General features: G+C 45.1%; 1 protein-coding gene across 3 annotated transcripts in view; it reads right to left on the bottom strand.

The window, feature by feature from the left end:
- Positions 1-1048: 1048 nt before the first annotated feature.
- The window catches only part of LOC116473111 (cytochrome b-c1 complex subunit 6, mitochondrial), a 13245-nt gene continuing 2657 nt past the window's right edge, over positions 1049-11636 (bottom strand). Inside the window, exons 2-5 of one of the 3 annotated variants that reach the window (XM_032160732.2) lie at positions 8392-8418; positions 7456-7603; positions 7183-7344; positions 1049-1274 (exon numbers count right to left, since the gene is read on the bottom strand). In XM_032160732.2, the coding sequence (XP_032016623.1) occupies positions 1242-1274; positions 7183-7344; positions 7456-7518 (258 nt within the window). In that variant the 5' untranslated portion in view covers positions 7519-7603; positions 8392-8418 and the 3' untranslated portion in view covers positions 1049-1241. The remainder of the gene's footprint in view (positions 1275-7182; positions 7345-7455; positions 7604-8391; positions 8419-11636) is intronic. The other 2 variants (XM_032160731.2, XM_032160733.2) reach the window with 2 other exon arrangements.

The following is an 11636-nucleotide window of genomic DNA, read 5'->3' as shown; positions in this document are numbered from 1 at the left end:
CTCAGCCTCTGAAAGGGTTGAGATTACAGGTGTAAGCCACTGTGCCAGGCCCAGCCCTCATCAAGACATACATACTTGCTAGGTGATGGGTACATCTATTCTTTTGTTGTTGTTGTTGTTGAGACGGAGTCTGGCTCTGTCACCCAGGCTGGAGTGCAGTGGCGCAATCTTGGCTCACTGCAAGCTCTGCCTCCCAGGTTCACGCCATTCTCCTGCCTCAGCCTCCTGAGTAGCTGGGACTACAGGTGCCCGCCACCACGTCCGGCCAATTTTTTGTATTTTTAGTAGAGACAGGGTTTCACCATGTTACCCAGGATGGTCTCGGTCTCCTGACCTCGTGATCCGCCCGCCTCGGCCTCCCAAAGTACTGGGATTACAGGCGTGAGCCACTGCGCCCGGCCGGGTACATCTATTCTTATGTGTTTAAAAATTGTGGTCCATGTGTGGTGGCTCATGCCTATAATCCCAGCACTTTGGGAGGCTGAGGCGGGAGGATTGCTTGAGGCCAGAGTTCAAGACCAGCCTGGACATAGTGAGATGACATCTCTAGAAAATATATATTTTTTATTTTATTTTTTGAGACGGAGTCTTACTCTGTCGCCCAGGCTGGAGTGCAGTGGCGCGATCTTGGCTCACTGCAACTTCTGCCTCCCGGGTTCAAGCAATTCTCCCGCCTGAGCCTCCTGAGTAGCTGAACTACAGGCGCCCACCACCATGCCCAGCTAATATTCGTATTTTTAGTAGAGACGGGGTTTCACCATGTTCATCACGCTGGTCTCGAACCCCTGACCTCATGATCCACCCGCCTCAGCCTCCCAAAGGGCTGGGATTACAGGTGTGAGCCACCGCGCCCGGCCCAAAATATTTTTAAAATTAGCTGGGCATGGTGATGCATGCTGTAGTCCCAGCTACTTGGTGGCCAAGGTGAGAGGGTTACTTGAACCCAGGAGGTGGAGGCTGCAATGAGCTGTTTGCGCCACTGCATTCCAGCCTGGCCAACAAAGACCCTGTCCCCCTTGCCGCTCTCCACCCCCTCAAAACTGGAAGGTTTGCAGATCATAGAACTTTTATTTAGATGGAATCACTGCGAATTACATAGAAGCTACCAGCCTAAGCCAAAACCCATGAGGTTCATGTGAACTTACAGTTACACAAATAAGAAACAAATGGTACATCCAAAACCATAAGGAAATATTCTGATGCCCAGATGAGGAAGGCTGGGGTGAATTAAGTCCACACATTCATTTCAAGTTGTTAAAGAGTTTGTGGGCCACCTAGATGGGGGAAAGAAAAGGAGGTAATCAATTGGCAGCTTTAATGTCATAGCTTACCACTCCCCTTCTCACCACTCCCCTTCTCACATACGCAAGCAGCACTTGAGTCCTAGTGAACTCCCCACTTTTTTCATCTTTTATTCTTCCTTTAGAATTTAGATCTGATAACTCTCATTTCCTGCAAGCCTTCTCTAAACAAGCCCCTATCCACACACAAATCTGTCCCTCCTATCTTTCCAAAGAAACTTGTACCTCCCCATCAGTGATATTAACATTACATATTAATTCAACACATATTCACAGGACATCTTCTATATGCCAGGTAGTGTTCTAAGTGCTGAGTGAGTTATAACTGTAACAAGACATACCTGTCACTTAAGAAACTTACAGGGTAATGAGTTAAAATGAACACATAAATAAGGTAACCTCTGATAATGGGAAATGCTAGGAGGAAAATAAATGGGAGGCGGGGCAGGGCGTTCAGTTAATATTACCCTGAGAAAGGTATACCTGAGAGACTTACCAAAGTTTAGCACTTGTTCTACTTCTGTTTCCTATGCTGGCTCATAAACTCAGTGAAGGAAGGAACCATGTCTATCTTACTCCCAGATCCTAAACCAGTGCTTGGCTCACAAATACATGTAAATATTTTTAGAATGACCACACGGTGGGAGGGGGAAAATCAACAGGAGGGGATGTTAATTAAGGGAACAAATCATGACTTGCCTGTTTTGAACATTTCATACAAATCATATCATACAATATTTTTTACTTTGTGACTGGCTTTTTTCCCTTAGCATTTAGCATGTTTGCAAGGTTTATCCATGTTGTAGCATGTTCAGTACTTAATTTATTTTGTTAAAAATTGTGGTAAAATACACATAAAATTTACCACTTTAGTAATTTTTTTCTTTTTTCTATTTTAATCTTCTTCTTTTTTTCTTTTTTTGAGGCAGTCTTGCTCTGTCCCCCAGGCTGGAGTGCGGTGGTACAATCTTGGCTCACTGCAACCTCCGCCTCCCGGGTTCAAGTGATTCTCCTGCCTCAGACTCCTGAGTAGCTGGGATTACAGGTGTGCGCCACCACACTCAAAAAAAAATAATAATTTTTGTATTTTAGTAGAGACAAGGTTTCACCATGTTGTCCAAGGTGGTCTCAAACTCCTGACCTCAAGTGATGTGCCTGCCTTGGCCTCCCAAAGTGTGGGGATTGCAGGTGTGAGCCACTGCACAAGGCCCCACTTTAATCATTTTTAACTGTATATTTCTGTGGCAGTTAAGTGCATTCCCATTGTTCTACAACCAAACAGTCTCCTACAATCTCTAGAATGTCCAATCTTGGGAACTTTTTCATCTTACTAAATCAAAACTCAAAACTATACCCATTAAACAGTAACTCTCCATTTCCTTTCTCCCCTCAGCTCCTGGTCACTACCATTCTACTTTCTGTCTCTATGAATGTGACTACTATTCTAGGTACCTCACCGAAGTGGAACAATACAACGTTTGTCTTCCCTGACACTAAGTATAATGTCTCCAAGGTTCATCAATGTTGCAGCATGTGTCAGTTTCCCTTCTTTTTTTTTTTTTGAGACGGAGTTTTGCTCTTATTGCCCAGGGTGGAGTGCAATGGCGCAACTTCGGCTCACCGCAGCCTCCACCTCCTGGGTTCAAGCAATTCTCCTGTCTCAGCCTCCCGAGTAGCTGGGATTACAGGCACATATACCACCACGCCCAGCTAATTTTTGTGTTTTTAGTAGAGACGGGGTTTCATCATATTGGTCAGGCTGGTCACGAACTCCTGACCTCAGGTGATCTACCCGTCTCAGCCTCCCAAAGTGTTGGGATTAAAGATGTGAGCCACCGCACCCAGCCTATGTCTTTTTCTCTCTTTTCCCTACTTACTGGTTTCTTTTTTTTATTATCATTATTATTATTTTTTGAGACAAGGTTTCAAGGTTTCACTCTGTTGCCGAAGCTGGAGTATAGTGATGCAATCATAGCTCACTGCAGCCTCAACCTCCCAGGCTCAAGCAATCCTCTCACCTCAGCTCCACGAGTAGCTGGGTCCACAGGCGTGTGCCACCACGCCCTGCTCATTTTTTTTTTTTTTAGAGATTGGCTCTCCCTATGTTGCCCAGGCTGGTCTCAAACTCCTGTGCTCAATTGATCCTCTGCCTTGGCCTCCCAAAGTACTGGGATTACATGTGTGAACTATTGCACCTGGCCCGGTTTCTTATTTTAAACTCCTCTTTAAATAATACCCAAATTGGCCAAAAGAAAAAATTTAATAAGAGCACCATCTTTTGGCGTATTTCACATACAGAATTACATATTACCTTAAATTCTTAACAAACCTAAATTTTGGTGGAAATCTAGGAATCAAGAAATCCTGCCCCAGTTGTATTTTTTTTGTTTGCTTTTTTTTTTTGAGACGGCGTCTCACTCTGTCACCCAGGCTGGAGTGCAATGGTGCGATCTCAGCTCACTGCAACCTCCGCCTCCTAGGTTCAAGCAATTCTCCTGCCTCAGCCTCCTGAGTAGCTGGGATTACAGGTGCCCGCCACCACACCCAGCTAATTTTTATATTTTTTAGTAGAGACAGGAATTCACCATGTTGTCCAGCTGGTCTCGAACTCCTGACAGCAGGTGATCCACCTGCCTCGGCCTCCCAAAGTGCTGGGATTACAAGCGTGAGCTCCTGTGCCCAGCCCCTTCTCTTTTTTTTTTTTTTGAGATAGAGTCTTGCTCTGTAGCCCAGGCTGAAGTGCAGTGGCGTAATCTCAGCTCACTGCAAGCTCCGCCTCCTGGGTTCATGCATTCTCCTGCCTCAGCCTCCCAAGTAACTGGGACCACAAGTGCCCACCACCATGCCCGGCTAATCTTTTGTATTTTTAGTAGAGACAGGGTTTTACTGTCTTAGCCAGGATGGTCTCAATCTCCTGACCTCGTGATCCGCCCGCCTCGGCCTCTCAAAGTGTTGGGGTGAGCCACCGCGCCCGGCCTCCTTCTTTTTTGAGGCTGACCCATTGTATATACAAAGCACATTTAAAAAAAATCTTTTCATCTATGGATGGACACTTGGGTTGTTTCTACCTTTTGGCTATTGTGAATATGAATGTGAAAATATCTGTTTAAGCCTACTCTCAATACTTCTGGGTATATACCTAGAAGTTAAATTGCTAGATCATATAGTACACAATTCTGTTTAATTTTTGAGAAAAGAACTTGATTTTTTTTTTTTTTTTTTTTTGAGACAGGGTCTCATTCTGTCACCCGGGCTGGAGTGCAGCTGCGTGATCATGGCTCACTGAAGCCTTGACTTCCCCAGGCTCAGGTGATCCTCCCACCTCAGCCTCCCAAGTAGCTAGGACTACAGGTGTGAGCCAGCATGCCTGGTTATCTTTATATAACTATATATATACATTTTATTTTTTTGAGACGGAGTGTCGCTCTGTCGCCCAGGCTGGAGTGCAGTGGCGCAATCTCGGCTCACTGCAAGCTCCACCTCCCGGGTTCACACCATTCTCCTGCCTCAGCCTCCCGAGTAGCTGGGACTATAGGTGCCAGCAACCTCACCCGGCTAATTTTTTGTATTTTTAGTAGAGATGGGGTTTCACCGTATTGGCCAGGCTCGTCTCGATCTCCTGACCTCGTGATCCACCCGCCTCGGCCTCCCAAAGTGCTGGGATTACAGGCGTGAGCCACCGTGCTCGGCTTTTATATATATATTTTTTGTAGAGACAGGGTTTTACCATGTTGCCCGGGCTGGTCTCAAACTCCTGGGCTCAGGTGATCCACCTGCCTTGACCTCCCAAAGTTCTGCGATTACAGGCATGAGCCACAGTGCCCAGCCTAGCTGATGGACATTTATGTTGCTTCCACTTTTTGGGTAGTATAAATAATGCTTCTATGAACATTTGTGTACAAGTTTTTATGTGAACGTGTGTTTTCATTTCTCTTGGGTATATATCTTCGAGTGGAATTGCTGTGTCATATATTAACTGTACGCTTAACCTTTTGAGGAACTGCCAGATGTTTTCCACAGTGGCTGTACCAATTTACACTAATACTGACAATGTATGAGGTTTCCAACTTTTCCACATTGTCTTCAACACTCGTTATCTTTTTTATTATAGCCATCCTAGCGGGCAGTGGGTATAAAGTGTTATCTCATGATGGCTAATGATGTTGAACATCTTTTCATACGTTTACTGGCCATCCAATTAGTTTTAATAGAAGCAACCACATCAAACTTTGCTTATTTATAATTTATGTAAAATACCTTACTGTGTTATATGAAAGAGTCAAGCAGAAGTTTATTTTTATTTTTTTAATTTTGATTTTTAAAAATAGAGACAGGGTTCCCCTACGTTGCCCAGGCTGGTCTTGAACTCCTGGGGTCAAGGGATCCTCCCGCCTTGGCCTGCCAAAAGTGCTAGGATCATAAGCGTCAGCCACTATGCCCTGCCTGAGAAGTTTACTTTTAAAAAACAACCCCTTGAGGCCAGGCATGGTATCTCACACCTGTAATCCCAACACTTTGGGAAGCTGAGATGAGTGGCATGTGTGAACCCAAGAGTTCTAGACCAACCTGGGCAACACAGCAAAACCTCATCTCGATAAAAAATACAAAAATTACCCAGGCATGGGCCAGGTGCAGTGGCTCACACCTGTAATCTCAGCACTTTGGGAGGCTGAGGCAGGTAGATCACTGGAGGTCAGGAGTTCAAGACCAACCTGGCCAACATGGTGAAACCCCGTCTCTACTAAAAATACAAACAAACAAAAAATTAGCTGGGTGTGGTGGCGTGCACCTTTAATCCCAGTTACTCGGAAGGCTGAAGCAGGAGAATCACTTGAACCCGGGAGGTGGAGGTTGCAGTGAGCCGAGATTGCGCCACTGCACGCCAGCCTGGGCGACAGAGCGAGACTCTGTCTCAAAACAAAAAAGCAACCTTTTGGACCAACTACTAAACTACTATATATTAGACACATTTGAGGATACACATTATTATTATTTTTTTTTTTTTTTGGCGGAACCTCGGCTGACTGCAAGCTCCGCCTCCCGGGTTCACACCATTCTCCTACCTCAGCCTCCAGAGTAGCTGGGACTACAGGCACCCGCCACCACGCCCAGCTAATTTTTTGTACTTTAGTAGGGACGGGGTTTCACTGTGTTAGCCAAGATGGTCTCAATCTCCTGACCTCGTGATCCGCCCGCCTCAGCCTCCCAAAGTGCTGGGATTACAGGCATGAGCCACCGCGCCCGGCCGATACAAATTATTTTTAAAGAATAGTCTGTTACTGAAGAGTACAAAATCCAGCTTCCCCACTGTTTAGTAGTGCATGTTGGGATGTTTATGTTTTTTTCTCTGAGCCTCAGTTTCTATCTGTGAAATGGGATAATGATACCTATCTCCAGTGGAAGTAGTAAGGATTAGGCAAGATTATTTACAGGCCAGGCACAATGGCTCATGCCTATAATCCCAGCACTTTGGAGGGCGAGATGGGAGGATTGCTTGAGCCCAGGAGTTTGAGACCAGCCTGGGCAACATAACAAGGCCCTGTCACTAGAAAAAATTAAAAAATAAAAAATTAGCCTCTCATGGTGGCAAGCACTTGTAGTCCCAGCTACTTGGGAGGCCAAGGCAGGATCACTTAGGCCCAGGAGTTCAAGGCTGGCACTGAGCTACGATCATGCCACTGTACTTCAGCCTGGACAAAATAGTGAGACCCTGTCTCAAAAATACAAAATAGGTTATTTACATAAAATGCTCAGCACTGTATGTCACATATATTGGGCCCAGAGTAATTGATGGGCCTTCCCCTAGCATGGAAAGATTGTTAGCACCAAGTCTTCCCTGACCATTGCAACCTTTCCCCTTCTTGACTTCAGACTGACTTACGCAATGGTCCCTTGCATGCAAGAAGTCAAAGAGCTCCTCCGTGCAATCCTCTTCTGTTTGTGATCGAGAGGATACACGCTCATCACAGAGCTCTAGCCGCTCCCGGGCCTTTACACATTTCTCCAACTGCTCGCATTGCTCTCTCACTGTTGTCAGGGGATCCTGATGTAGAAACAGAAAAAAAAACAAAATGGAGATTTTTAGCAGAGACCCACCAAACACATATGCTTTGATTAACACAACCACCAAACCAAGGTGCTGCCTCTGAATTACCGTGCAGAAAGCCAGCTGGCAGAGCCACACTGCCGCCAGAAATGGCAGAATGCGGTCTCCCATTCAATTCTGATGCTAAGTAGTAGGGAAAAGTTTCACATTCCTGCCTTCCAAGGTTGCCAGTATGCACTGAAAGCCTCAGTCCTATCTGAAAAACAAGGTGGTAAAGGAAACCTGGCCAAACTTGAAGTAGATCTATAGGAGGCCTTACTTGTTAACACAGCATTTTGGAATATGTCACGTCTGAAACTTCAAATCCCCTTGTCTGAAAACCAGGCCTATGCACCCCAGCTGCCCAGCTAGAAAGGCAATGCTAACATAGAGAAGGACTATCTAACAAAGTTTCCTTCAGAGTTTTTTTTTTTTTTTTTTAAGACGGAGTTTCGCTCTCGTTGCCCAGGCTGGAGCGCAATGGCGCAATCTCGACTCACCACAACCTCCGCCTCTCAGGTTCGAGCAATTCTCCTGCCTCAGCCTCTCGAGTAGCTGGGATTACAGGCATGTGCTACCACGCCCGGCTAATTTTGTATTTTTAGTAGAGATGGGGTTTCTCCACGCTGTTCAGGCTGGTCTTGAACTCCTGACCTCAGGTAATCCGCCTGCCTCGGCCTCCCAAAGTGCTGGGATTACAGGTACGAGCCACCATGCCTAGCCCAAAGTTCTTTATTAAACCACGAATAGCAGATGATTGAGTGCCAGGACCTCAAGATGCCACCTGCTCCCTGGTACCCAAACTGAAGAAGCTCCAAACCCAGAATAGACTCAGCTTCCAAGGCTCACACCCTAAACACTCCACTGCACAGGAAGTATCAAAGCTTATTCCACCCTCATTATCTACAAGGTATCAAGTAAAGACTCCTTAAAATGCCCTTAGAATTTCATGAAGCTCAAACCCTGCTTTTACTGAGATGTTTCCAAACCTGAGACAGTTCTTACCACTAATTCCTCCTCTTCCTCTTCCTCCTACAAAAGGAAAACAAAATTAATGTCAGCAGCAATTTTATGACATATTTATTCCCGATCATACTGATGTAATTACTGATGATAGACACTGACATTATTAACGACGTTATTTTGTTTTCTGTGTTTTATGATGTTTTTACATTTTAGAGGCCTTGCTAATCCTGGAGCTAATCCTGCTCTTCCAGGGCTAATTTTTAGGCAGCAAACTTGCCTGCGAGCATACCTTTCATATGCAGCATAACTATCCAAAGTTCTTGTAGCCAACTGCCTCCTTTATCTTTTGTTTTGTTTAAGAGACAGGGTCTTGCTCTGTCACCCAGTTTGTAGTGCAGTGGTGTGATCATAGCTCACTGCAGCCACAAACTCCTGGGCTCAAGTGATCCTCCTGCCTCAGCCTTCTGAGCGGCTAGGACTATAAGCACATGCCACATTCCCAGCTAATTTAAATTTTTTTTTTTTTAGTAGAGACAGGGTCTCATTATGTTGCCCAGGCTGCTCTCAAACTCCTGGGCTCAATCAATCCTCCTGCCTCGGCCTCCCAACGTAGTGGGATTATAGGCATTAGCCACTAGGCCTGGCCCTGCCTCCTTTATCTAAGTTTCGTACACTAAGCTCCTGTTTCCCCTTCTCTAAATCACCCCAGGGACAAATATAGGACAACTAGGAACCAGCCCTATAAGCTAGAGCCCAACGAAATTATTCAAACTATCCAATCCTAAATTTGAGCAAGTGTACCTACCCTGCCCACCAATTCCTTCCCATAGAAACCAAGGTGCTGAGCCATGCTTCCTTCCCCTTACACCTTCTGCCTCCTGACTAGCTCGGACACTTCCCCATAAAGCTCTGCATTTTTTTGTGTGGCATATCCCTCTCTTTCGGGAACTTTAAGTAATAATAAACTCTTCTTTCAAAGGCGGTTGTCTCCAGGTCTGTCACCTTACCATACTTGGTTAAAACGAATCCCAGGTACATTTCAAGACAGAGACACCATCTCACTTTCATTAACAAGAACCTAAGTGTACTTAATACTCTCCAGTTTATAAAGCACCTTCATATCTATTATGATTTAATTAATCACAACAGTCCCTTAAGGAAGTAATCCCAGTTTAGAGATAATAAACAGTAATTAGACATTTTCTGATACAGATTCAAGCTGCCAGATATTCACATGGGGCCTATATAATCTAAAGTATTTGTCTCAGTATTGCTACAAATAGCTAAATTTAGTCCTTACATCCCAAACCAAGTTAGGAGGAAACCCATTTTTTTCTAGACTGTGAACTTGAATTAGGAATATGAAAACTGCTAAACTTAAACTCTTGTTTGGTCAGAGCTTCACTAAGGATGGTTATAGTCACTGCTTTTTGGCTTGCTGAACTCCCAGAATCCCTAGTAGACTAAGTATCAAATAAAAGTGCACAACTCCACTCATGAGCTTGGAAATACAGAACGGACCCCACCTATTCACTTCTGATTCAAATGCACAACCTCAAACTTAGTTTCCTTCAAGGATAGTAGTGTAAAAAAGTGCCCATGGGAGCAACAGTTTAGGCCTAAATTTGGGATATAGTAGAATCTGACCTCAGAAATAAAGTGTTTGCCTGCCTGTGCATGCAGGTACCCACATTTGGGGGCAAGGAAAGAAAAGGTATCTAGGGAAATAAAAAGAACTAGCTCAGCAATCATGTTTTCAGAACTCCAATACAGGGCCAGGTGAGGTGGCCAGAGTCTGTAATCCCAGTGCTTTGGGAGGCTGAGGTGGGAGGACTGCTTGAGACCAGCCTGGGCAACATGACAAGACTCCATCTCTAAAAAAATTAAAAATAGGCTGGGCATAGAGGTTCACACCTGTAATCCCAGCACTTTGGGAGGCTGAGGTGGGCAGATCACCTGAGGTCAGGAGTTCTCAATCAGCCTGGCCAACATGGTGAAACCCCGTCTCTACTAAAAATACAAAAATTAGCTGGGCATGGTGGCACGCGCCTGAAATCACAGCTACTCAGGAGGCTGAGGCAGGAGATCACCTGAAACCAGGAGGCAGAGGTTGCAGGAGCCAAGATCCTACCCCTGCACTCCAGCCTGGGCGACAGAGAGACTCCGTCTCAAAAATAAATAAATAAATAAATAAATAAATAAATAAATAAATAAAAATAAATAAATAAATTAGCCAGGCATGGTGTGGTCACGGCTACTCAGAAGGCCGAGGTGGGAGGATCCCTTGAGCCCAGGGGTTTGAGGCTGCAGTGAGCTATGATTGCACCACGGCATCCCAGTCTGGGTAACAAGAGTGAGACCCAGTCTCCAAAAAAAAAAAGTCCTAATACATGTTTCATTCTCTACCATGCCATTCAGTGAAGCCACCAAAGCTCATACAAGCTGGGAGTGAGGGGTAGGAAAGGTTCATTTGGAATCCAGGCTATTTATTCTCACAATTGGCAAAGGTTTCCTCTAAATATGAAGATGCTATTTAGGATGTAAATTCTAGTTTTTCATTAACAAGGTTTCTTAATGCTGCTCTTTTAAAAAACATACTGAAAGCCGGGCACAGTGGCTCACGTCTGTAATCCCAGCACTTTGGGAGGCCAAGGCAGGAGGATCACGAGGTCAAGAGATTGAGACTATCCTGGCCAACATGGTGAAACCCCATCTCTACTAAAATTACAAAAATTAGCTGGGCGTGATGGCACACGCCTGTAGTCCCAGCTACTCGGGAGGCTGAGGCAGAAGCATCGCCTGAACCCAGGAGGCGGAGGTTGCAGTGAGATCGCGCCACTGTACTCCAGCCGGGTAAGAGCGAGTCTCCGTCTCAAAAAAAACAGAAACAAACTGAAAAAGTTTTCCCAAAAAAACTAAAATTACATTCTGCCTGAGTTAGAAAACAGAAATTAGGACCGTAGAAACAAGACCCTTATATCATTTCCCTATTAGCAATGCTACAACACTGGTAACTCTGTGCCACTGATAATTTTGTGTCAAAAATAACATGGCAGGTTTTGAAAAAATAAATCCAAATATGTTTGAATATGGATTGCTACATGTAAAATTTCCAGTCACTGAGAAAAACCAAGATCACACCAGATAAAAATATTTAATCCTCGGCCGGGCGCGGTGGCTCACGCCTGTAATCCCAGCACTTTGGGAGGCCGAGGTGGGCGGATCACCTGAGGTCGGGAGTTCAAGACCAGCCTGACCAATATGGAGAAACCCCGTCTCTACTA

The sequence above is a fragment of the Hylobates moloch genome, unplaced genomic scaffold, assembly GCF_009828535.3.
Source record: "Hylobates moloch isolate HMO894 unplaced genomic scaffold, HMol_V3 SCAFFOLD_8, whole genome shotgun sequence".
In the NCBI taxonomy this organism is placed as follows: Eukaryota; Metazoa; Chordata; class Mammalia; order Primates; family Hylobatidae; genus Hylobates; species Hylobates moloch.
Note: the sequence above shows the minus strand (reverse complement) of the source record. Positions and strands in the feature narration are given on the sequence as shown.